General features: G+C 39.0%; 1 protein-coding gene and 1 long non-coding RNA gene across 5 annotated transcripts; one reads left to right on the forward strand and one right to left on the reverse strand.

Annotated features, from left to right (window-relative positions):
* Window positions 1-2760: 2760 nt before the first annotated feature.
* On the forward strand, window positions 2761-25942 carry DCAF17 (DDB1 and CUL4 associated factor 17). Of its 2 annotated transcripts, none has more exons than XM_081315273.1 (15): window positions 2761-2790; window positions 4075-4301; window positions 5603-5706; window positions 6734-6824; window positions 8815-8951; window positions 10804-10882; window positions 11639-11728; window positions 12182-12289; window positions 13657-13762; window positions 16554-16696; window positions 17642-17751; window positions 21065-21149; window positions 21968-22051; window positions 23695-23850; window positions 24781-25942. In XM_081315273.1, exons 2-15 carry the CDS (start codon window positions 4131-4133, stop codon window positions 24955-24957), a joined length of 1641 nt encoding a protein of 546 aa, XP_081171399.1. In that variant the 5' UTR covers window positions 2761-2790; window positions 4075-4130; the 3' UTR covers window positions 24958-25942. The 2 variants fall into 2 exon arrangements, with proteins under 2 accessions (XP_081171399.1, XP_081171398.1); XM_081315272.1 differs by lacking the exon at window positions 2761-2790 and adding an exon at window positions 3847-3868 and having other exon boundaries at window positions 4093-4301.
* LOC308660724 lies at window positions 9939-24765 on the reverse strand. Of its 3 annotated transcripts, none has more exons than XR_014024808.1 (3): window positions 24668-24765; window positions 11902-11969; window positions 9939-10341 (listed from the first exon to the last, which is right to left on the reverse strand). It is a non-coding gene; the product is annotated as an uncharacterized lncRNA (long non-coding RNA). The 3 variants fall into 3 exon arrangements; XR_014024809.1 differs by lacking the exon at window positions 24668-24765 and adding an exon at window positions 14417-14571; XR_014024810.1 differs by lacking the exons at window positions 9939-10341; window positions 24668-24765 and adding exons at window positions 11396-11806; window positions 14417-14571.
* Window positions 25943-27455: the final 1513 nt, after the last annotated feature.

Here is a 27455-nt window from a genome sequence, read left to right on the forward strand (position 1 = left end):
CTCAACATATTTGATAGGATTTTGGCTAAGTAAAGAGAGCCAGTTTGGTGACATAGTTAAGACATTGGGCTAGAAACCAGGAGAGTGTGACTTCTAGTTCTGCCTTAGGCACAAACCAGCTATGTGACCTTGAGCCAGGCATCTTTCATACTCCTAGGAACAAAGCAATGGCAAACCACTTCTGAAAACATGCCAAGAAAACTGCAGGGACTAGTCCAGGCAATCGCTAGGAGTTAAAAACTGACTTGAAGTCACCCCCCCCAAAAAAAAAGGCTGAGGAAGGCTGAGGAAGGCTAAAGTTTGCAGGGGGTGGGGTGGGGAAACTATTTAATGAATTATTTGCAGAAAGGTTTTCTAATGGCGATGGAAATGATAAATCACTACATTTGTCAAAAGTTAAATTGGATGGTATAATAAAAAGTTAACAAAAGTGTTTTCTCTCGGTTGATTATTTGAGGGACTACCTGTGTCCCATAACATCTGCCTGACCAATTTGATCCTGCAGGGTTGACATGTCACACATTCTTTCAATTAAACAAAGCCATCTCTCAGGGCTCAGGAAGTGCACTTTCTCTGTTGTAGCGCCTTCCTCTGGCTCCCTTGACAGATGTCAGATGGATGGCCCCACTTTGTTGTTGTTTAGAAGAGCTTGAGAAGACCACATTCTTCACCCAGGCCTTTGGCAAGAGAGAGGGAGACACCCCCCCCTCACTTCATCCTGCTTGCTGTCTTCTATTTTTATTTTTTTACTGAATTTATTTTAATTATTATGAGCGGCTCAGAGTCATTGAGAGTCAGAAGGCATACACGTTTAATAGATTACCATCATTTATTAGAGTTATAATTAGAACTAACATTAAATCGATATGCTGTATTGGTAAGGCTGCTGGCCTAGAAACCAGAAGGCTCTGAAGTTTATGTCTCCATTTGGCATGAGAATTGGCTGGGTGGATTTGGGCTACTGCCTCTCTCTCAGCAGTTTCCCTCATGGGGTTGCTCTTGTGAAGAAAATGAGAGGCAGAAGCATTATGTTCGCTGCCTTTAATTGTACAGGATAAAGGATATAAATTAATTTAAGCAATAACAAAAAAAATTTTTTTGAAAAGTTTTATATTCAAATATATTTTATTCTTTATACTGTTTCCATCTTCCCTTAAAATGTCAAGAGAATCCACAGTCATCTGAGAATCGGTGTCTCCACTAGATATTTGACAGTCAAGCTGAAACTAAGTGGTAATCAAGTAAAATTAGCAAACTTCCTCAAACCTCCAAATAAGTTACCCAGACCTAGTCCACATATCAAAGGATAAGGTCTGCAAACACACAGTTAATTAAATTAGGTCTTCCAGCTGAACTGCATCTTCACAAGAATAAACACCATAGACATACCTACACACACACACACACATCTCAACAGTCATCCTAGAAACAGTACGTAGACACTTCACCCTGGACAAGCTCCCCCTATAAAAATCTGCTGCTGTACCCCATTTCTCTGCAGCCTGTCCCTAAAGGAAAACTGTTTTGCTTTTAAGAATAAATATATCTTCTTTCCTCACAGCTGTCTGGATCTCATTTTTTAAAATATTTATTGTTTTGTCATAGAGAATAAAATTCATAACAATAAAATAAACAAGGAAAATGAAACAAAAGCATGCATGCTAACAAGAACAACAAAAGAAAAAATAGTGTATAAAAAAAGAAGAGTGGTCAATTAAATTTAATATTTAATATGTAGGATCCACCCTGGCTGGATGCTGAAAGGAAAAAAAAACAGTAAATTCTCCTCCCTTTTTACAAATATGTGTGTGTGTGTGTGTGTGTGTGTGTGTGTATTGAGAGGAAAAAGTAGTCAACAGGTTGAGCTAAACATTACACTAATCTTCAAATCCCTCTGTTAACCATCTGTTATTATATTTAGTGCATTGAAAGTCTGCAATTTCCAGTCTCTTATAAAGCTGTGTAGTCCATTAACTCTAATCAAAGCAGTTCATTTTGCCATCTCTGCTAGTTTAGTCAATTTCAAAATCCATTCTTCAACAGTTGGCATCTCTTTGTCTTTCCAGTGATTAGCAAGTACAATCCTCGCAGCAGTCACCGTGTGAAGGAATAGCAGCCCAAATTGTTTTTCAATTGGCTGGTCCATCATACCTAAAAGAAAAACTTCAGCTTTTATTAATATTTGTATCTTTAATACTTTTGCATTGTCATTGTTATGTTTATCCAGTATGTTTTCACATATTTGCAAGATTCTGGGAGTTGAAGTCCATGAGTCATAAAAGAGCCGAGCTTGCCTACCCCTGGTATATACGGTTCCCTGCCGCTATCTTTCTGCATTTGAGTCTCAAGTGATTACATTCTTCCGGAAAAAGTGATTTTTGAAGGTGGGGAGCGGAGCATACTTTTCAAAAGGGATTTTCCCTGCGGTCCAGAGTAGGGTTTCAGATAAGTCTTTATTCGGGCGTCTCCTCTAATCCCGTCGCTATCTTTAATAATGCCAAACAAATTCCGGTTATGTCTAAAACAAAAAAAAAACCCGCACAGCAAATGAAACTATGGCAGGTGCACGACGTCTTAAAAGGCTCCTCCTGCTGACTATTACAAAGGACCACAACGTCCCACTCCGTCACGTTTTCTACACCCCTACAAGGATAGTAGTACCCGGGCAATGCTTTGTGACGCGCGACCGGGGGGGGGGGGAAAGGGCCCTCCCGAGTTTACGTAAGAAGGAAGCGGTGCATTTTGGGGATTGTAGGCATGCTGGACTTCGAGGCCTCCCGCGCTGAGATGGTGAGATAGGGAATCATTGTTCCAAGTCGACAAATGCGGGGGGGGGGCGCTTTTTAATTGCGGCTGTTTTGGAGGACTTGGTATTGGTATCGGAGGTTAGGTGGAGGGAGAGAAAGAGAGACGTCTGCTGCTTTGTATGTTGTTCTGCTAAGAGGGCTTTTAGCAGGCATTTTAGCAGGCATTTCTCCCCCCCCCCCCTAAGATTTTCCGGAAACCCACTTTTCATTTACTCTGAATTGCAGATAACTCAGAAAAAATGTGCTGCTGAATTAAGCCTTCCGGCAACACCGTATTATTCCGTTTTGCAAATAGGCAGCAACGCCTCCCCCGCCCCGATGTATTGTATTTAGGATCTTTTATTCAGCAGTAACAGAGAGGATGGCGGCTTTGAGAATACAGCAAGGTTTGAAAGATAGATTCTGTTAAAAGGATTGCACAGAATTAAGTTCGTCCGTGATTGATAAGATAAAGTTGAGGGGAGAGAAGGGTTTCTAGCTAGAAATTCATGCCTGCTTGGGAATTATAGGTAGACGATGCTTTAGAGGTTTGCCAGCTGTAATGGTGTAATTTGTGTAATGCTTCTGATGTGAAGTTTGGTGGGACACATGAATATTTGTTGCTGTCCAAATATAAATTGGGCTTCCATTTCTCTCTTTCCCAGCCTTTCAATTCTCATACCTTTCAACTATGGTAGATGTTCGTTTTGAAGGCCAAAACTTCGGTGGGCACCATTATGAAGGAAAGCAATTGAGGCCAAAATTTCTGTTGCTAAGTGAGACATTTGTTAAGTGAATTTTGCCCCATTTTATGACCTTTCTGCCATAGTTGTTAAGTGAATCGTTGCAGTTATTAAGTTAATAACAAGGTTGTTAAGTGAATCTGGCTCCCCCATTAACTTGGCTTGTCAGAAGATAGCATGAGCCCAGGACATTGCAACTGTCATAACTATGAGTCAGCTGCCAAGCATTTGAATTTTGGATCACATCACCATGCAGATGCTGCAACGGTCATAAGTGTGAAAAACGATCATAAGTCACTGTTTTCAGTGTTGTAACTTTGAATGATCACTAAATGAATTGTAAGCTACGGACTACCTGTAATGCATATCTACTCAGAAGAAACCATTAAAATTTACCTGGAATATTTTTCTAAACAAACATAAAACTACAGCTTTAAGCTGCAATTCTAAATGATCCAATAATGTATGTCTCAACAAAGTATTCTGAAAGTACTGATTTACATTGGGAGGAAACTGAAAGGCAACATGTGTTCTCTTCTATTTAGATGGTTACTGTTTTCCAGATAAACTATCCAAACCAGAAATTGGAATTCTTATCAAAATGTTTTCTGGTTCATCTTCATCTGCCCCAGCAAAAAACACTTCTTCTGTTGCATTTGATACCCACAATATCTGCCGCCTACTAACTAGAAGATCACAGGGATTTTATACCAAAGATGCTGGAACTGTTTATAGGAAAAACATGAGTCTCCTGAGGAAGCTAATATGCCAGGTAACAGCTATGGGAATTGTTCATAGGCAATATTTCTTATAGCTCAATCTATATATACCAGGTTTATTGACAACTTCTGCATAGAAACCTAGAATGAATTTCATATGTAGTTTATAAATTTGAGATTAAGTATAGGTTTAGTGCTGTTTCCTACACTTGTATGTTTACTAAAAATAGAAAGATGAAGTGGTTCTAAAGGAATTTTTTTTTCATTGATTATTAATGCAATCAAGACTACAGAATACTTGGTACTAAAAATTCCAAACAAGTCTCTCATAGTGCATTCCTATATATAGCTACTTAGAAATAAGCCTTGTAGAATTAGATGAGATTTATTTTCCGGTAGGTTTATATAGATGGAATTTTTATTGACTCTTCTGGGTTTTTCAAAGCTTGCTGCAGTTCAGTCCTATACAGTACATCTTTATTCAGAAATGAACCTTACTTTGGTAAATCTACTTCTACTTAATCATGCATAAGACTGAAGCTAATGGTATGTAGTGCTGTGAGTCCCTGGAAACATGCCATACCATTGCCTACATTATTAGATATTTTATTTATATTAGATGTGGTTATAGCATAAGCAGGCCCAGACAAATTGCAAAATCAATTAAGACTGTATAGTTGGACTTTATGTATGAAGTTGGAAAATAAGTACTGTATATTATTTTCCATCTTTGATGCAAAATGTGGTGGAGAAATGCTTTTCTTAGTTGCTAGTTTATTTTTGCTGTAATTAAGATATCCTTTAATTAATACACCTCAGAGTTTAGTTTGAATATTATTTGTATCTATGGGGAAATTAAGAAAAATATGTCATTGTTTTTAAAATGTAATAGAGTGCATGTTTAACATTTTGTTCTAATTTATAAATCAATATAAATAAAGTTAAGGCATTTCTTCTTTAAATATCAAGTGATTTTTAAAAAGTCAAGAGTTCTTTGGTGGGGGAATGCTTTAAAGTCAATCTTGACTCCTGGCGACTGCCTGGTCAATTCCCTGCAGTTTTCTTGGCAAGATTTTGGGACTGGTTTGCCATTTCCTTCCTTCCTAGGGCCAAGAGAGAATGACTGGCCCAAAGTCACCCAGCTACTTTTAATCATTCAAATAAGTTCTATTTTTGTAAATAGCTGGTTTTCTAGAAATATCTATTGTGACAGGTACCACACCTATTACATTTATGACATAGTACTAAAAATGGTTACCTTTTGCAGCAAGTTACTATGAAGATAACTGTCATGAATAGTTTAAATAAGTATTTTAAGCCCAATCTTTTTTATACTCATTATTGTTTCTTTCAGAAAACAACAACATTCAAGAATGTTTGGACTATGCAATCTTCATCTCCAATTTCTTATCACAGTGGAAAAATTTATCTTGATAATTACCAGCGCTGTGTGAGCTGGTAATTATTCTCTTTAAAAGCCTTCTCAATTTCCTTTTAGAAAATATTGTAAAGAGATATTTATCTTTTTCTGAGTAATTCTATTAATTTTAAATGATAAAATTTAAACAGTAAAATATTAATAATATCTAGATATCCACAGGGGCATAGTATTGAGGGTAAAATTGGGTGAGGTGGCAATTCTGTAGAGCTGAAGCCTGACTTACCTACTTGGAAAAGTTCTGTTTATATGCTGTGGCTTTTTTAGTTGACCCATGTCTAGGATTATATACGTTTGCTTTAAATTGTTTTTAACTTTTGTAGTTTTAGCTTGGGCGCTATATTTTATTATAAATGCCAAAAGACCTCAATAGCTAGTGTTACATTAAGTTAAATAAAAAAGTAACAAATTAATATCCTGGTATTTTTCTCTACTAATGCCAAATCAGGCAGAACATGGGACTTTTTGTCCAAAGTGGCCATGAGCGTTGGGGGAGAGACGTGAGAAAGCAGAACTGAAATAATTGCAGTCCTCTGGTAAAGATGAAAATTAGTATCAGAGAGCGGCAGGGGGAAGATCCCAAATGCTGATCATTATGAAGATTTGATAACAATTTATAATAGTTCAATCACGCCATTCATTCCCATCAGATGTCATGGTAGCTACCAATGTAGATGACTTTAAAGGGCAGTTGGACGTATTTGGGAAAGGGATATCAGGCTATATCCTTGTTTCAGAATTCCCAAATACCAATTGCTGTGATGTTAGGATAAGAGATTAAATGTTCATTTGCAGCCTGTGAGTTTTCTAGATGAATCTGCTTGGGCACCAAGGCTTATTCTTACATTTTACTACTTCACAAAGGGACTTACTTAGTTTGGTTTAGCATGTTATGTCCATATAAACCTTATGTGATGCAGAATGTTAGCCAAGATAGGACTGTTGCCTATTCTGACAGTGTGCTTGTGCTCTTAGTAAATAAGCAGGATTGTTTGGATAATAGAAAGAGATATATTAAAATTTCCTGCTCCTTTTTGTCTCTGTCAGCATTACACCAGAGCCAAGAACAATTTATCAAATGCCAGGATGGCCTACCTCAGAAAAAATAGAAGATGCTTTATTATTGGAATGCCCTGTGGTAAGACTTTTTTTTTAAAAAAGAACTCTGCTGAGTATGACAAGTAGTTGATTCTCTTGTGTCATATCCAAAATATGCTTCCTTACTTGATCTTAGTTACAAGCACAACAAATTCAGTGAACTCTCAGAAACTTCCTTTGATGAATGAAAGCAGCATTTTAATACCAAGTTTATTGTTTGGGGTCTCCCTGTTAACATATTTACATGTACCTGCTGTTAGTTGTGATGTGTGAAAGCTGAAAGATGTGATGTGTGAAAGCTGAAAGATGATTAGATAGGTAGATAGACAGACAGACAGACAGACAGTATTTAGCTACTTTCCTAATGTACTGTTTTGCTGTCAGAATATATATACATTACAAGATGACAACGTTCAGTCCAATTTTTTGTGTGTGAATTACTTCAATCTTGGGTACTCCCATGTTTGAATTTAGTATCAAAATCTGATTACTATATGAAATATTATAGTCTAGTAGTTCTTGGGGTAGTAAACTAGATATAGTATAGGACAGACCCAAATTGTTGAGAGAATGGGAGGGGCTGAGTCTCCCCCCTTGCTGCAGCAACCAAGGACAGGTGGGAGGAATGTAGGAGGAGAGCTGCTCCTTCCCTACTGCCATTGCAGTAATGGACCTGGGCCCAAAAGAAAAGGAAGTGAGTGGTTAGAGCAAATATTGGAGAAGTCACCAGAATTGCCAAAGGCTCTGCTTCTGGCCTCTGGTCAAGGCTTTACCTGCCCCACTTCCAGGCAATCTGTAGCAGCTACAGCTCAGCTCCTCCCACTTTCTTGGCACTAAATTCTGCACTACTTGTCCATGGGTTCTCTAGGGATCTTGCCTGTATAATTAGATTTACTGAATGTGTGGGACAAGGATTGAGAAGCCCTGTGGCCATTATGGGCCCCAGGTAGTTACTTCACCTGACTCTAGTGCTTATTATGTCCCTGATAGGAAGAGCAGAGTTCAGTGTTGGAGAAGTAGAGTTATTCTAGATCTAGAGTTTTGGATTACAGATAAACTACCTTGGCTTTTTGTCAACATACTGGAAGGAATGATAAATAATTTGTGCATCAGGGTTTAATAATATGCTTTAAAATTATGTATTAATGGGGGTTATTAATAATATGGACATTCTGTATGGGTTTTCCCCTTTAGAACATTTGAAATGTTAAATTATTTAGATGAAAATAATTTTTAACAAATGGATCCTTCAGGGTATTTTGAATTATAACTCACTTGCTATTGCTTGTGTTGGCTGGGGCATTCCACATCATCTGGAAGGCAGAAAGATTATTTTTGCCTGCTTGGGTGAACGTACCTGGATGATTTTTGCACATGGTGTTGAACAATCAGTGGCACCTCTATAAAAATGAAGGCCTATAGGAGTAAAAAGCATTCCCAACTGACTTCACAGATAGTCGTTGACTTACAACAATTTGCTTAGCAACTGTCTGAAGTTAAAACAACACTAACAAAGTGACTTACAACCAGTCTCGCACTTATGACCATCACACCTTCCTCATGGTCACATGATCGAAATTTGAGCAGTTGGCAACTGGCATGTATTTATAATAGTTGCAGCATCCCAGGCCATATTTGCAACCTTCCCAACTCACAGTTCCAACGAGTAAAAATCAAGAGAAGAGAATTACTTTATTGTCACTTTAAATGTACACTAATCAGCATACATTAGAATGAAATGGGGAAAGCCACATTCAGTTAACACTTGCATAATTCACCTCACAACGGCAGTGATTTGCTTAACAATTGTGACAAAAAAGATCGTAAAATTGGGCACAACCCATCTAACAACCATCGTTGCTTAACGATGGAAATTCTGGTCCCATCTGTGGTCATAAGTTAAGGACTGCCTGTACATGAATGCAGCCAATTGTAGTTTAATTCAGTAAATCATAGCTTAGAGAATTGTGTCGTAGCATGACATAGGACCTTTCTCTGAATTTTGTAGAGCTAAAATCCTTTTAATGCAGGGGGAAGTGTTGCCCAGGCCTTCAGACTACAAGCCTTCTTGGGCAGCTGTGACCGCTCACAACTGGCTTTTCCGTCTGTCTACAAATTCAGGAGAAATACTTGAAAAGGTTTACCTTGCTTCCCATTGCAAATTCAGGTAATCAAGGAATGCTTGAGGTCACATTACATTGCTGTGTTAAAAGGAATGAAACTCTTCATGTTTCTGGAGAGCAATCTGCTCTAGTTTCGGTGCTTTTAAATGTAACCCTAAAGAGCGCGACCCATTGTGCTCATTAGACTTATTTCTAGATTTCTTCAGGTTAGTTAGCGGCACGTCTCTTCCTAATTGTCTCTACCTTTCCTACTCGATCCGGCACGTGCTTTGGGGGCTGTCGGCTTAGAGGCCCAGAAAGAGGGCTTTTTCTGCCATGCTGTCTTTTTTTTTAATCTCATCCCCCTAAGTTTACATTAGTCCTGTCCGTGTTACCCTTCTGTAAAGCCTGGAAAATTTAGTGTCTGAGCCTGGGACCATGTGATGGAGCCCATCTCTTGCTGTAGGAATAATTGGTTGGATAATGCCTGACTGCCATGTGCTTTATTTGTTATATTTGTTACATTATTTATTGTAAACTATCTAAAGTCACATAAGATGGGTAGCTATACAAATCAAATAAATTTTATTATTATGGTTGGTTTCACAGTCACCCAGATGTTCTGCCATTTTTGTCCACCTATCAAGTTCCCCGCAAGGACTTGGAAAAGGCTGATGGTGTTGTCTGTCGATGTTCAAAGTGTTGCCTCAGGATGTAAGCTGTTCCAAGTAAAGCTGCCTTTTGCAATTGACTGGTGGTGATTTTGTTCTACTTCTGTTTGCAGGTCTTTGTATTTTGTGATTTTCTCCGGTTCTTCTATTCTGATGATTCCAGGTACTGATTCTGTCTTTGCTTTCTTTTGCTACCATCATTATTATTAGACAACAGAGGAGAAGACTGTGGCAAAAGTAAAGAAAGATGGTATCATTAGAAATAGGCTTCTTGGTTGCAATCCTAAAACCTTTGGAGCATCGCTTGAATGCCATCAGCATAGGTCAATTGCAAAGGCAGCCTTACTCAGAACAGCTTATGTCCTGCAATACCTTTAACACTATCAAACAACATTTGGTTATTGGTAAGGACTTGGTACATGGATAATTATGGATATAATTACTACTCTAAGGACCTACCTCAACCAGGTCCCCCAAGAAAGCAGAACTTTTGAAACAGACATTGTCTCAAAAGGAACTTTTATTAGGGGTTAGTGATAGCAGGGAAACAAAGCGAGGTCTGAGGAAAAATCCCACACAAGCAATATATCAAAAGCAATATTCGTTACTCCTCCCCCCAGGGTTGCAGGATCCATTTGAATCTCATCCAATCCACAGGTGGTATACTGTTGGTAACTGACTCCTTTGGCACACACTTCGAGGTCTCTCGGTTTCGTTTCCCTCTGGCTCCAAGCGCAAACCGTCTCCTAGATAAGGGTGATGTTATTCGGGTGCATTCCTTCTCCTGGGGGAAGGGCAAAGTGGCAGGACAAAGCAAAGCATTCCCTCTCAACAGAATGGCAGGCCCCCCACAAATGGTTACAGACCCTGATATACAACAATCAGAAAAGCAATAGATTTCTTTAGGGATCTGACAACTATGATAGTTTGTGTGCCTGCACTTCGACCTACACTGACTTGCAAGTCCCTTTCGCTGAAATCAAATGGCTGGAATGACATGTTTTGCACTCAGGACTAAGGTGTAAACTTTTAACACAGTGTAACTCTTTATTTGACAGCAGAGTTGAAACTGCAAGAGAAAATAGCTGCTTTGAATCAAACAAAGATACATTTCTAGGGCGGAAAACTCTCCTAGTTAAATAAAGCTGTGTTGTTTCTTAGCTGAATAAAAGATTTTATTCCCAATTGGCTTCCTAAAAATACACTATAATTCTATTTTTATGAGTTTTCTCTTTATTCCTTATAGGTACTTAAGTTGGGACATGCCTCAAGAGGTCATGGCAATAAAGTCAACTCAGCTAAAACTCCCAGCAGCTGCACGACAGGTATGTTGACATGGAAGTGTTTATGACTGCTCTTTAAAAAAGACTGTGCTATTGCATTTTAGAGAAAGCCTGTTGCTTTCTCTTCATACTTACATGGCAACTGCATCTTTAAAGTACATGGATCCCTTTTGAACCCTTTTGAGGTTAGCACACAAGTTACTGCTCCATTGTGTTGCAGTTTTATTTTTTTATTTTTTATTTTTAATCCCATTTATATCCCGCCCTTCTCCGAAGACTCAGGGCAGCTTACAATCTAAGCACAATCAATGTGCTTAGCAATAGCCTTCATTCTATGTATATGCCTGCTTATTAGGGCTTTCGCCCCCCCCAAGCGGCATTATTACAAAGTCAGCTTATTGCCCCCAACAATCTGGGTCCTCATTTTACCTACCTCGGAAGGATGGAAGGCTGAGTCAACCTTGAGCCTGGTGGGACTCGAACCTGCACTAATTGCAGGCAGCTGGTGTTACTTAAGGAGGCATTAGCCCACTGCTCCACCAAGGCTCTTCTACGAACAATGCAGTTGAGAACTTGCAAGCATGAGCCATACCTTAATCTAGCCTTCCCCAATTTTAATCCTTCGACTTTTCAGTGATACCTAAGTGGAGACTTAGCGGGGAAGGTTATATTAGCCATGTCATTTTGAAAGGTGGAAAACAGATGAGTGCATATGTTTTGTAAGTATTCTAAAAAAATTAGGAAACATACAGATATGAATGTCAGTTTTACACTATGTCTTGCATCTTGTTTTCTTAGACAGGCATCCAGCAGTCTGTACTGTACCTTCTCGCTATATTCAGAGTTTGGCCACTTTCATTTGTGGGCATGCTGGAGCTTGACAAAAGGGTAAGTTTATTGTCTTAGTGATGCTCTCCTCTCTAGTCATACCTGAAAGTAGATCAGTATTCCATGCGCTCCATTGTCCTGAAACAATTAGCAATACTTATTTAAATTTAATATTAACATGCCATCCTTATTTTACTTCCAGTAGAGAGGGGCTATAGCTTAATGGTGGTTACCTGCTTTCCATGCCGAAAGTCCCAGGTTCAGTTCCAGGCATCCCTCCTGAAAAGGCTCTTAGGAATGACTGTGGAAATACATGGAAAGAAATTGAGAACTACTAAGCAGAAGAGCAGATGGTCCTTAACTAGATGGAAAATTGTGTGGATTGGGAGAAAATAGCTACTGACATCCTCATACTGACAATTCTTTAGGTCATATTTTGTTATGAGTTGATCAGATGCTGGAATCCTCAAGTGATCGCTTGACTAATGAGATTTTTTTCCCCCCTCAAACCAGATCTTTGGAAATAGTATGGCAGATATTTCGGTATCTCATGAAATGCTGATTGTAACACACAGCACAGGCCATGTCAGATTGTATAGCTTCCAGGCAATCTCTGAACGGGTAATAGCATACTATTACAATACTTTATTCATTTTTTTAGTATCACTCTGAGCTTATATGAGATTTTTAAGTGAATTTTAACTTTTGCCAGTGAGGGCATGTGGAGACAATTTACTATCCATCTAACCACTAACCAAAAAGCATGTTTGGATCCAAATTAAAGAGGAGAAAAGACAATTTTTTAAAAAAAACAAACCAACCTATTTTTTTATCCTTTTCCTTTTTTTGGTTTTTATTATTTTTATTACATTTAAAGATTGCTTCATTTAATTGGGTTTCTTAGAAGGGACGCAGTGGCTCAGTGGGTTAGGACGCTGAACTTGTCGATCGGAAGGTCGGCAGTTTGGCGGGTCGAATCCCGAGTGCCGCGTAGCAGAGTGAGCGCCTGTTACTCGTCCCAGCTTCTGCCAACCTAGCAGTTCAAAAGCACGTAAAAATGCAAGTAGAAAAATAGGGACCACTCCGGTGGGAAGGTAACAGCGTTCCGTGCGCCTTTGGCGTCTAGTCATGCCGGCCACATGACCACGGAGACGTCCTCAGACAAGCGCTGGCTCTTCGGCTTTGAAACGGAGATGAGCACCGCCCCCTAGAGTCGGAAACGACTAGCACGCATGTGCGGGGGAACCTTTACCTTTATAGTGTATTTACATGTTTTGTCAACATTTTGCATTTTTAGAAATAAATGCTTGGATCCAAGCCAGTGCAGTGTAGAGAACATACATTTAATTTCATTGGCAATGTACTATTGAAGATCATTTGACCGTTTTAATTAAGAAACAAGGGTATAATTTTAAAATACAATTTGAGGTTGCAATCTCATGCATACAGTTATCCAGGAATAAATATAGGTAAATCTGCACAGATAAGATGCCTAACATTGATTATAAATCAACGTGGACCTCGATTAGATGTGTATGCAAGCATTCAACTAGGCCCGTGGTGGCGAACCTATGGCACACGTGCCACAGGTGGCACACAGAGCCCTCTCTGTGGGCACACACGCCGTCGCTCCAGTCCTAGGCCTTCGGCTGGGTTTTATAAAACCTTTTTGCTTTAGGCCTCTGCCGCTGTGTGGAAAAAAAAAGGTTCAATCAATCAATTTCTACTTTTTGCGGGGGGGAAAAAGACCTCGCAAAGTTGGAATTAATTCATTGAACTTTTTAGTCCCACCCAGTCTGCCATTACCACCCCAGCCACACCCACCAATTGGCCACACCCACCCAATTGGCCACACACCCCGGCACCCGACAATACATAAGTAGGTTTTGGGTTGCAGTTTGGGCACTCGTCTCTAAAAGGTTCACCATCACTGAACTAGGCCATTATATATGTGCAATAGAATTAATCAGATGTGATATTATTTTTAGTTCATGGAACACCAGGTGGATTTGGGACAGGAATACAGCTGGAATGGCAAAGTTGGGATTGTGGGAAAATACCCTTTCGGCATTCCGTGTAACATTAAAATTACAGGTATTTATAAAGGCTTATTGTTCATCAGCATAACTGGTTTGATTTTAGGCTTTGTTTAAAAATGCTAGCAGTCCCAACTGGTATTGGTTTTATAATCTGGTGGTATTTTTAGATATTATGTTATTCGTATTAGCCCTTCCCAGTGCAATCCTATAGACAAGTTAGCTCTTTGCATTCAGTGACAATCATTTCTAAGTAGGTGAATATCACATTGCAGCTGGTGAGATTGTGGGGTTGAAAACTGATACAATTTTTTTAAAAGAATTACACTGACTGACTAGAATATTAAGGTGATGCAGTATTCTGCCAGTTTCCCACGAGAAAGTCAATAGGAAAGCCAGCAGAGAAGGTCACAAGTTGCTCAGGTAAAGTACCCCGCCCCCTGCCCTTTCTTTGCTCACACCCATCAAATCCTCTTTCCCCCTTCACTCACTCACACCTCCCAGCACTCCCAGTCACATATGTAACTACCAGGACCCTCCGGCTGCTCTGCACTTGAACACAAGCAAGCATGCACCCATCTCGTACCCTCTTTCCCCAGCTTCCCTGAGTTTGCGCTGCACTTCAACAGCACCCTCTCCAACTTGCACGCCACCTGAACTAGGCTTCCCAGGGCTTCTTCCCACCTACCTGTGACGTTGTCGTGCTTCTTACCTTGCATTCCCCCCAACTTCCCACTAAACGACCTGTGGTTCTTGTAATTATAATCGCAGGCAGAACTGCCTGGATTGCCATCACAAGGCAATGCAGTCATGTGTTGTCACGCTTTACAGCTGCAACCCCAGTCCCAGTTGCCATCAAAATTCGAGCACGACCTGTATATGATAAAAACAGCAGCGTGTGCTACAGCAATAAGTAATCCTAATAGAAAATTAGATAAGATTTAAATGCCTGTGGGGAAAAAAATTAAAAAGGTACCACGATTGAAAGGAACATAACGTAGACACCCGGTGCATTCCTTTAAAAATGGAGCACCGATGTGAAAAATGCCCCTTTGTATGCAGTTGCCCTCCCACAGCTGGAGAGGGACTTTTCTAGACTTTGTAAGTTCATTCTACACTTTGAAGTGGTTTCAGAAACGTAGTGGCAAAGTCCTGCCATATTGTAACATTAGCCAAATCCAGTCAATAGTCTCTGTTCTGAACTGTTTTCATTGGGAGACTCATCTCCAACACATGGCTATAGCCCAAGCTGAACTACATTGGTTGTTTCGAAAAATACCATTTTCCGGGCTGTTTTCTCCATCACTATCTATCCATCTCTTCAACAGAAATTGTTTGCAATGTTTGTGTTAGCTAGTTATAAGGAGATAGAAGCAATATGTAGCTCTCCAGATGTTACTAAACTCAGTTCCTATCAGTGGTAACTAGCTTGACAAAGGGTGAAGGATGCTGGGAGCTGTACCCCTACAGCATCTGGAAGGCTACACCTACCGGTAGTTAATTTCTGTTATACAGCAATTCTCCTGTATAAGCTTCCGGCGATCCATTATGTTTTTAGGAGGACAGTTAAAAAAACAATTGAGCATATATGTCTCCGTATGTAGCATATGCATGTATATATGCACATGTATGCACATTAAACTAAAGTGTTCTTATGTGGCAGGGTGTGTGTGAATGCAGTTTTTTAAAAGTATATATTTATACGTTTTTTAACGTGTTTACATATCACATACAATAGCAACTATTTTGACTGGATAGGGACAACTTTCAGGAAAATTCCATTGTTAAGTAAGTTTCAGCGGCATTAGTTACTTGAAGAGGATGCATTGAATACTGCAGAATTATGTCACTACTTCCATTCTGTTTCAGAGTCTCTGGATTTTACCTACTCTACTGAGCTATAATATTGTTTTAGTTTGGCTTACTATGTTGTGTATGCCCACCACTATATTTTATAAGCTTTGGTTTATGGCTTACCAGATGGCATGACTCAGGCCATTGTGGCTTCTTCAGCAAACCATTGTTTAACCAAACAGAGCAAAGCACAAAATCCCACTTATAAAAATCTTTAATTCAAATCAGATGCTACTGTCATTCTTCTGGAGTAAATGTGGCACAGTAGAATCAGAACAAAGCAGGACCAACCGCAATATATTTTTATTTTTGGATCTCAAGACTTCTTGAGAATTTTGTGTTTTCAGTAAAATTAAGAAACATAGCAACATTTTGCTTACGTTTACATTTTTATTAGGGCAGATTATTTTTGCATTCAAATGTAAACTTTTATTATTAATGGAAATATTGCTCTGTGCTTGGCAAAACATTTCTAATGTTTTTGACCACAGATTTTGGGTTATCCAAAATTTTCATCATTAAAACCAATGAAGAAAACCTTCACGTGAATATAGAGCAGTTTTATAGAGATTTAGCTGTCATGACTTCCCCCCCCCCCAAAATGTAGAAGCAATAGAATAATGTGATGAAAATGTTTCAGATATGATCTATAATTAACTTACTTGGTGGCTGTAGTGCACATATGTCCAGATAGCATAACTGCTTTTCCAATAATAAGTTTATATTACTGTATAATTTTTATTATTTCTTTATAATACTTAAGGGAAGTTGATTCCTTGTGCTGTTCATTAAGTTACTCAGATATTCACTTAAAGTTTTTCTAACTGAATGCAAAGTATCATGGTTTGTAATGATCACTGCATTATAAACTGGAGAACAATTTTTCGGCACACAGTGCGAATTCAGGTTTTATTTTGATTGACGAGCAGAAGAATAAGTAAAATGATAAAGCTGTTCGTGTGAATATGTTTATTAATATTCTCTCATTTTGGCAGACACTCCAGATCTTCTTTTTGAAGTCTCATCCCTCGAGAGCGCGTTTCAGATTGGAGGATATCCTTGGCACTATATCATTACACCTAACAAGAAAAGTCAGGAAGGAATCTTCCATGTTTGTTCTTTAAAAGACCACACTTTGGTAACATTCAAATGCAGTGAATGACATGTTTCCCTCAGGAATGATAGCAGGACTAAAATGTTAGTGTTTTCCTTGATAGTGCCTTTCATCAAAGCGTTTTATTTATATCGAAAGTTAATGACCATCATAATATTGAATGATTGGGCATGTAGAAAATGAGACATGATCAAGTTGAGGAATTTTTGAATTTCATTCTGAAAAACATCCTGAAAGGGCATAGCCCACTGAGGGGTGTATCCAAAAGCAAAGCAAGCAAGGCCAACAATTATGATTTTGATCCATGTTTCCCCTTCCCATCTGGAATCTATCTACTTATCCATATGTAGTGCATAAATAGGTCGCGCGGAATTTAGCTGAGCGCATTCCTGGAAAAGCGTGAGTAGCGTTTTAATGCTAAAGAGAGAATTTAAATGTCACTTGATCTCATTCCAATTCAGAATTGCATTTTCAGATGACTGTACCCTCTCCTTAGATAAATCCTATAGAAACATTGCTTTCCATTAGCTTCAGTTTTAGTTCTTCAGATCGTTGCAGAACTCTCACTGCCCATGACAAAAGCATCTGTTATTCTTAAATCTAACCAATAAGGAATTTAAAGCTTAATGAATTTGGAACGGGACCAAGCTGGAGCAACAGTTCCAGAAGCAGAGCCAGCAAAACTTTCTAAAGATTTTTCAAGAATGGCAGAACACCCATAGAGTCTAAATAAGAGCTGACACAAATAAGTGAAGTTGTGGGTTTGGTCTGGGAGAAGGTGTCGGGATTCCTAAAACGTGATAAACTTATGCATAACTCCAACAGCCTCTTTAAGAACATTGGGCTGTGCAGATGATAGGCTTTCTCAGCATTTGCTGTTTTCAGCATGAGTTGAGATTTAAATGTTTAATGTTTAACGTTTAAATGTTAGTTTAGATTCAAATTTAAATCTAAATTCTGTTGATTTAGGCAAAGAATGGCATACAGGATATGAAATGTTGTTCACTGGAACCTGACAGGATATCTTTCCACCCAGATAGTTCAGGAAGGATGCTACATGTGGGTCCAAATTTAATTAAGTAAGTGATTTCTGAAAACTGCTTTGCCTCAGAAAGAAAGTAATTTGCTCATTCTGGTTGGGATTGACGGTTCAGATTGAATATCTGATCCATAAAAGTTCGGAGCTACACCGTGGCATTGGGGTGGGAATAGATGAATGAGAGCCACCAGTAATAAGGAACGGGCAAGCTATTCCAGGGTTTACATGATAGTTTAGATGACAAAAGTAGGTCTTTTTAAGGCCAGTAGGGTGAGGATAAGTCTGTTTTGTTGCAGAGGAAGAGAGCCTTGACAGGAAAGGCTCTCTTTCTGGTCCTCCAGATAGCACTCTGTCATGGATGGGACCGGATCACGCCTATAACTACTGGATCTAACAGGACAGATGGATTCCACTGGGAAGAGACAGTCCCATAAATAACTTGGTCCCAAGTCATATGAAAAAATAGTCGTCACTTTTTTCAGTGCCGCTGTAACTTTGAACAGTCACTAAACAAATGGTTGTAAGCTGAGGACTGTTTGTATGCTATTATGTATGCTACTCTGAGGAAGCACCGAGCTCTTTCAAAAGATCCTTTTTTGGGGGGAAAAGCAGTGTTTGGCTCCACCATGCAGTAGCTTGTTCAAACAACCACAACTTCATTTCATTCCAGCATATAAACCGTTATTAGTCAGAGTGAAACCTACAGTAAAGCAGGTGAGGGTTTGGACAGAGGGAGCTATAGGAACATTACAAGACTGCTTGGAGTGCACAGATTGGGGCATGTTTAAGGAAGCAGCTACTGATAACCAACATACAGATGTTGAGGAGTATGCCACCACAGGTGTCTGCATATATCCAAAAGTGCCTAGAAGATGTCTGTGTCCTGAAAAGCATTTTTGTGAGGGCGAATGAAAAACCGTGGCTGACTTATGAGGTCCGCAAGATGTTGAAAGCACGGAATGTGGCTTTTAAATCTGGTGACATGCTGGCACTTAGAACAGCCAGAGCAAATCTGAAAATTGCCATAAAAGGTGCAAAGCAAGCCCATTGCCAGAAAATTCAGAACTTTTTTGAAGACCCTACAAACACCAAGCGTATGTGGAAAGGAATCCAGACCATTGCGGATTACAAAGTGATTCCACCGAGATGCAAGGACGACACAGACTTCCTAAACAAACTGAATGCATTTTTGGGTAGATTTGAGACATCAAATAGCACTCCTGCTAGGAAAGCTGTGCCCCATCCTGATGAGCAAGTGCTAAGCTTTGCTGTCCGGAAAACAGTGCAGAAAGTTAACATTCAGAAAGCAGCAGGCCCAGATAACATCCTTGGATGTGTCCTTAGGGAATGCGCAGATGAGCTGGCTTGTGTTCTCACAGACATTTTCAATGTCTCATTGCAGCAGACAGCGGTCCCATCGTGCTTTAAGACGGCCATCATCTTGCCAGTGCCAAAAAAAGTCCACAATTACAGGCCTCAGTGTTTATCGTCCAGTTGCATTGGCATCCACCATTATGAAATGCTTTGAGAAGTTGATACCAGCATTTGACCCGCTTCAGTTTGCCTACTGACCAAATCACTCTGCGGAGGATGCTATTTCTTCCGTTCTCCATCTGAGCTTGAACCACTTAGAGCAGACATGTCAAACTCGCGACGTCACATGACATCGCGCAACGTATTGGGACGGTTTTGCCATTGCCGGCAATGGAGTGGGCGCAGCTTCCGGATGATCCATCCGGCCCGCGGGCCGGCAGTTTGACACCGCTGACTTAGAGGAAAGAAATACTCATATGCGTTTGCTGTTTGTCAACTTCAGTTCGGCGTTTAACACAAATCATTCCCCAGCATCTAGTAGACAAACTGGGCATTTTAGGCTTAAACACTCCTTTGTGCAACTGGATTCTTGATTTTCTTACCAACAGGCCCCAATATGTGCGAGTTGGAACAAATACCTCTAATACCATTTTCTTTGAGCACAGGTTCTCCTCAGGGCTGCGTCCTAAGTCCGCTGCTGTTCACCCTGTTGACCCAGGACTGTTGTGCTAGGTTTGCCACCAACCATATTGTGAAGTTCACAGATGATACAACAGTATTTTTTTTTAATTTTAATTCCATTTATATCCCGCCCTTCTCTGAAGACTCAGGGCGGCTTACAAGCTTAGCAGTAGCCTTCATTCTATGTATATGCCTGCTTATTAGGGCTTTCACACACACACCAAGTGGCATTATTACAAAGTCAGCTTAATTGCCCCCAACAGTCTGGGTCCTCATTTTACCTACCTCGGAAGGATGGAAGGCTGAGTCAACCTTGAGCCTGGTGGGATGCGAACCTGCACTAATTGCAGGCAGCTGGTGTTACTTAAGGAGGCATTAGCCCACTGCTCCACCAAGGCTCTTTAGTAGTGGGCCTTATTCATGATTACAAGGTGGAAGCTTACCGCAAGGAGGTTGAGGGGTTGGTGAACTGGTGTAACGAAAACAGCCTAGTTTTAAATACTGGAAAAACCAAAGAGATCATTGTCAATTTCAGAAAAGACAGGCACAGCCACACTTCTCTGTGCATTAATGATTCACCTGTGGAGTTGATTACCAGCATCAAATTCCTGGGTGTGCAGCTAACGGGTAGACTGGCTTGGTCACTCAACAGTGAGAAACTGGTGAAGCGGGCCCAGCAGCGCCTGCATTTTCTGCATCGCATGAGAAAAGCTCATCTTCCTTCCCCTGTCCTGACCACTTTCTACAGGGGGACGATCAAGAGCATCCTGTCATACAGCATCACGGCCTGGTTTGGAAGCCTCACTGCTTCAGACAGGAAGGCAGTGCAGAGAGTGGTGAGGATGGCTGAAAAGATCATTGGAAGTTCCCTCCCTCCCATCCAGGACATAGCACAGAACCGTTGCTTGAACAGGGTCCGTAAGATTATCTGGGGACACGACTCATCCTCTTCACAACCTGTTTTCCCGGTTACCTTCTGGGAGGAGGCTTCGTGGTATCCGTAGCAAAACATCCAGATTCAGCCATAAGTTTCATTCCACACAGCATTAACCTTGTGAACTCTCAGACTTCCTCCTTCCGTTATATATTCAAGATGGACAGTATTTAATATTTGTTATGTATATGTAGGGTGTGGATCTATACATATGTTGTTATGTATGTGTTTCACTTTGAGAGCGGGCAACTAAATTTCATTTTTGATGTGTGCTGTTGTGCCCACAGTAAAAAAAAAAATGACAAAGGTTATCTTCTATAAGGAATAAAAGCAGTAAAATTGGTATTTAGGCGGGGGAGGGGGAGTACTTTCAGCTTTCCCCATTCTTGTGAATGTGATCCCTATGGGGTTTTTCTCTCTACAGAGTTCTGAAGTTGAAGGAAACTGAAAGTGCCAAGCAGCAAGAAGTCACGGAAGATTTTATCATAGAAGCCAACAGGGAAAATAATGTGAGATTATAAAAAAAGAAAACTGAATGAAATCGTTATTCTTTAAGGAAAACATAATTCATTGGGAGAGTTTCTGTTCCTGAGGCCTGAGTCAAACATTACATATATAATAATGGCTTATTAAGTAGATGACAGTTGGCTGGATTCATAAAATATGCTAAGCACAAACCAAAGCCTCCTCACCATAATAAAGGTAAAAGGTAAAGGTTCCCCTGCACATGCGTGCTAGTCGTTTCCGACTCTAGGGGGCGGTGCTCATCTCCGTTTCAAAGCCGAAGAGCCAGCGCTTGTCCGAGGACGTCTCCGTGGTCATGTGGCTGGCATGACTAGACGCCAAAGGCGCATGGAACGCTGTTACCTTCCCACCGGAGTGGTCCCTATTTTTCTACTTGTATTTTTATGTGCTTTCGAACTGCTAGGTTGGCAGAAGCTGGGACGAGTAACGCGCTCACTCTGCTACGCGGCACTCGGGATTTGACCCGCCAAACTGCCAACCTTCCAATCGACAAGCTCAGTGTCCTAACCCACTGAGCCACCGCGTCCCTTCCTCACCATAATGGCTATCCTTTAATCGAGTTCCTCTTGCTAAAGGATAAATTGGACAGGAGATGTAACATATCAGAAGAATTTGGGGGAAAAATCACCTTGCAGCTATATTTTCTGTTTTTCTGCAGGGTGATTTTTTTCCCCACTTCTCAATTAAAGGTAGAAACTCTTCAAATAGAGGTAAAACAAATGCTCAGTTAGTGTTGTCTTTGGTTGCTCATTTATCAAAATAACACAAAAACCCTCTTATCTCCATATTTTTAATATCAAAGGTGAACAGTTCTGTAACAGTAACAGCATCTGGCCGAATAGTGAAGAAGCGTTTTAAATTATTGGATGATGACCCTGAGCAAGAGGTAAATTCAGTTTGGAGATAGTTGGCAGACATTTGATCCTGAATTAGGCAAGTCAGAGAAATGACCCACATTGGCTGGGTAGAGTTTGCATGTGCCTACAAACTTGTTTATGTTTGTATGCCATAATTTCTTAACCGATATATCCAGGAATATGTTGGGGATTGCTCTTTTTTTGCAAGAGAAAGAGATAAAGCAAGCATTTTTTATTTTATTGTTGACCTCTGATCTGTGAGGAATCTTTCTGTGAATTATTATTGTGTTAATAGAACTTAAAGAATGTGAGGGCTGTTAAATTCTAGAAATTTAAGCTGGGTTACTGCCTTTAGGAATCCTGGAAAGAGATGTGAGGAATTAACTTGGTTGTTGATTATCCACTTAATCTCGCAAGGTCTTGCCGGAAACCAATTCTATGCTGTTGAAGAGCATGCAGGTCACAAAAAGATGATAAATAATGCAAAGAAAACAGTTGAGATCTGAGCTGAGCAATGTGTCCCTACATCATTAGCAATGTATTTTTGGAAATCATTTTTCACTTACTATTAGGAACTGTAGCCGAGATGACACAGCCACAAGAATTCTAATTCCTCAGCTTCTAGAAATCATTTCCAGCCTTGTTTCCATGGAAATGAATATAGTTGGGGAGTGAAAACATGGCAAGAACTGTTTGAGGCTTTTAAAATCCGTAATTCATTTATACTCAATTACCAAATTTAAAAAAGAGATCACAGAAAAGCAAGACCCCAAGCTTTACCCAAAGCATACCTTTTCTTTGGTTTTACAGCCTTAAATTATATTTTACAGAAGGAAGTTATTTAAAATACTTGCCTGTATTTAACTGGGGGATATAAATGCAAATATTTCTTCAGTCCATTTAAACATTTAGACATTTATGTTCCCCCCCAACAACTCATTTAGGCATCCCATGTTTTAAGATTTATTTTAGAATAAATCTTAAAACATGGGGTGCCTAAATGGGTTGTCTGTGTGGTGATTTCATTGTAACAGTTATGTACAATATTTATTTGGGTAGTTGCTGCACTGTTGGTTTTTCCCAAAACATCTCTCAATATCTTAAGCTACAGAGGAATGTAAATTGCAAATCAAATCCCGATGATGTCAGTGGTTCTGTGCCCATCTGTTATTTAAGTTGATTGTAAATGTTATCACACATATAATAAGGGAACCAATGTGATGTTGAATTAGAAGCAGAGAGACCTACGATCTATCCCACGCTTAGACATTGGAAGCTCACCGGCTTCAGCTCCTGAATGTCAGGATGCAGATTCACTAAATAAACTTGATAATGTACAAGTAGACGCTCAGATGAGTAGAGCCCTGTTCATTGAAATGGAGAGGGCCTACCTGCACTCATTTTGCCTTTCTACACACAGAATGCTTACAGTAAGGCCACTGGAACTGCTATTTGAGTTACTAAAGTCAACTGTAGAAATAATGCATCCTTCCAGAGATCTCAAGTAAACTGGGCTGAAAATGTAGACTATGACCAGATGAATGAGAGTAAGCTTTTAAAAATTTAGGGAACATTTCCTTGTTTTTTATGTTTTAAATTTTGTACTGAAAGTAGAAGATTCTTTAAAATGTGACTAATGTGCCCACTGCTGTTTTTGTTTTTTAATGGCAAGACCTTCAAAATTGTCGACTATGAAGATGAACTGAACTTGCTATCTGTTGTGGCTGTTACTCAGATAGGAGTTGATGGGGCAGCTCATCTTGACTTCCATTGTAATGAGCAGGGTATTCAGTTGAAGAGTTTTCCTTTTGTGGAGTCCTGGGATGTGGTAAGTATAATTTAGGATTTCCTACTAATGTTCCTACTATCAACGTGCTACTGTAGCTTAGCTCTAATGACGTGATACTGCTGAGCCCTTCAAATGCTAAGGATAAAAATTATCAAGAAGTGGGATAAGTTATAAAGGAGTTATAGAAAGATAAGAATGCAGCAATCTGGAAGGACCGCTGATGCATTCCTGTTAGATGCATCTGATTTCTTTCCAGAGCTAAGTTTTGTAGATTTCAATTGTTTTGAAACTATGAGATACACGCTTCCCTCCAAAGAAGCTTTGCAATTTAAAAATAAGCTTTAAGCATCTCTGTAAGTTGAAGGACAGGTGCTTTTGATCATTGAGTAAATGTATAAATGGCTTTTTTTTAAAGGACCCCAGTTTGAAGAAAAGGGCAAAACGTGCTTTTAAAGCTTTAACGTGGAAAAAAAATATGTCCACAGCTGAAATTCAGACAAAAGATGGACTTAACGATTATTCCAGTTCTTGTATGTATGTTATTGGCAATGTGTGAAAAGCTGGCATTGTATAGAATGCCTAGGAAATCTATAGAATCTGTGATATTTTTAGGTGGAGTATGAAATGTCTGTGTTATTTTAATATGCTATACACTGTCCTAGGTATTTATTGTACATTATGCATTATTGTACTAGGCATTATGCAGAATGACAAGAACTATTTAGGCAAAGAATGAAAAAAGAGTGTCAAGAAAAGGGTTAGGGTTAGAGTTAGGGGTGAGGCTAACCCTTACACTTTATTGTAAAGACATATATGAAAATGAAAGAATGCTACCATAGAAGATCCAGTAACTTACCAATAATCTGGAAGGTGTTAAATGTTTTATCACCATAAAAAGTTTACGTGTCGTATAGATGCATTCTCACCATCACTTGAAGTGAAAATTGTGTTTCTGTTCTCTTAATGCAGACGTACAGCCATGAAGTTCACTTTGATAGACATATAGTGCTGCACATACAACAAAAGCCCCACAGGATGTTCAGTTGTCACATATACCAGATGACCTGCAATAGTGAAAAAGATGACAATATAAAGAAGGGCAAAAGAAGAGCATGTGCTTGGTCAAAAACTGGGGGGAAATACTGAATATTTTTAGAATTCACCTTAATTTGGAGACTTTGCTGTGGACAGTATCTAAAGATGTGCAAGTCTCTTTTTATGCAATGTAATAGTAGTAACTTATTCTTCTTTGTATAAATGTAATTCTTTTTAAACTGCTTTTCAGCCTTTGGGCTAAGATCAAACGTACTGTAGTACAAATTATTTTAAACGTTTATTTTTTAAAAAACAGTTAAGTAGCAAAATTGTAATTGCCAGAGCTGTATGTATTTTTTTTTTTGTAAAATACAAAATGGCTTACCGGTAATTAACATTGCTGGGAGAATTGTGCGGAATGTAAATTCAAACTACAATTTTGGCTGTCATTTTATGAACTTGGAATTTAAATCATGTTTAAATTCTATTCTATATGGAGCAAATAATACTCTTCAGTTAGGTAGGGGCTTACTCATGATTATCCATGCTCTGCTACAGCTAGACACTGTATAAACACTAATTGACAGGGTTGCACTTCTTCTAACAGGCAGTGAGGGAGCTGACCTTACTTCTTCTGTCAGTAGATAACTGATCACTTGTCAGTCATCTGAAGAAGATTGTCAAATGGGATTCCCTTTAGAAGTAATACTGTGAGCAGCAGTCCACTACTATCGGTAAATGCCTTGGGTTTTTTGTTGTTGTTTTTTTGCTATTTTACAGTTATACAGAAATAGATTGGAGTAGAGTGATTAAGGCTTAAGAAATTGGCTGTTCATCCTCCTGCTGCATGATTTTGCCAATATTTTGCCAGGTATCTTGTTTTGGGAATTTTCGGTTTTTAGCTTCCTCTCCTTTTAAAAGAAAAAATTCACTTCTGAAAAATGTTCCTGAAAATTAATTATGTTTGATTACCGCCCTACTGTCAGTGTTTTATTGAAAGATGTTCATTTATGTTAGAACATGTAAAACATTCTCACTCATTCATTTTAATATCCTGGCATTGTTAACTGAAAATAAATATTTCTTAATAATTATACATATGCTTTGCTTTATACAATAAATTATGCAAACTTAGTCATTACCTATTGGTTTAGTATAATAGATACATCACAAAATGGTATTGGTAGTGATACTACAATAACTGTTGAATTTATGGGTTTCAAATAGAAAAATACAATTTTCTACTTATAGATTTATAAATTATTTAAACTTTATCCTGCCTTTTTTATTTTTATAAATAACTCAAGGACAGCAAACATACCTAATACTCCTTCCTCTTCCTATTTTCCGGTCAATGACAACCTTGCGAGGTGAGTTGGTTGAGAGAGTATGACTGGCCTAATGTCACCCAGCCTAAAGCAGTTCATGCCTAAAGCAGGACTGGAACTCAGGTCAGCTGGCTTTTAGCCTAATCCCTTAACTTTCTTCCTCCTTCTGTTCTATTAGCTAGAAAGATCAGAATGAAATCTATGCGGAGCACCTTTATTATAACCTGCTCATCTTAAAATGAAGGAGAATTGCTAATGAACAGAAGAATAAAAATGTGTAATGCTATGCTAATTTATTATTTTTATCAAATCAAAATAACTATTTAAAATTGCGGGTGGCACAGGAGTCAGTTGTGGAATAATCCATCCTGCGACTGCTCAATGCATTTTGTGGTTCTTACTGCATAATCATATTCTTTTGGAATCGGAAGCCTACATTTTATATTTTGGAAATTCATTGCTATACGTCAAGCTATACAAGCCTCTGGCTATGTGACTTGGCTACATTTACCTTCCTATCTGTCTCAGCCAATGCAAATGAGAAGTAACTTGGAAAACATATTTTTAAATTATTCACTATGCTCAACAGTTAAATAATATGAGAGAAACAAAGAAATACCAAAAGCTTCCATATGATCTCTGGGGAGAAAAACTATATTTCAGTTTGGGAAAAGACCAAGAAAATAAATTGTGCTTAAATATTTACAGAAAAACTCCAAACATTTTAAAAATAAATAGCCAAAGCAGAGGAGATTTTGTTTCCTCGTTAAATATCTGTTTGGGGATAGAACATAATATTCTATTCAGGATGTGGAAAGAGGAATATAGAAATTGACTTTATGAGAAGGTTAAACTTCACTCTAACAATCAGGATGTACTGTCAATAGCAACAATAAGACTAACAGGAAAATTTGAAAATTACCCTAGAAAAATGCCTTATATTAGCAATATATGCAAAGTTGTTTAGAAAAATGAGCTTCAACTAATAAAAAAGTAAGCCACCAATGCTTGGAATGTGCATTATTCCATGACTAAATTAAAAAGACAACAAGTTCAAGTTATATTACATAAGTCCAAAAATTATTAATACCTAATAGTTGTCAGCAAATCAAAAGAAGAAAGAGAGACTGCAGAACTAAAGCTACTTTTATTAGAACAGCTATAGGAACAGAATTTTGCAAGTCTGGATGTGCTTTCTTCTCTCCGTCTTTTATCTTCATGAGAATTGGAAGGAGGCTGCCCAAGATGTTTGTGCAAACTACATTCTTGGTCTGGACCAGG

Source organism: Vipera berus (assembly GCF_964194415.1).
Source record: "Vipera berus genome assembly, chromosome: 1".
Classification (NCBI taxonomy): Eukaryota; Metazoa; Chordata; class Lepidosauria; order Squamata; family Viperidae; genus Vipera; species Vipera berus.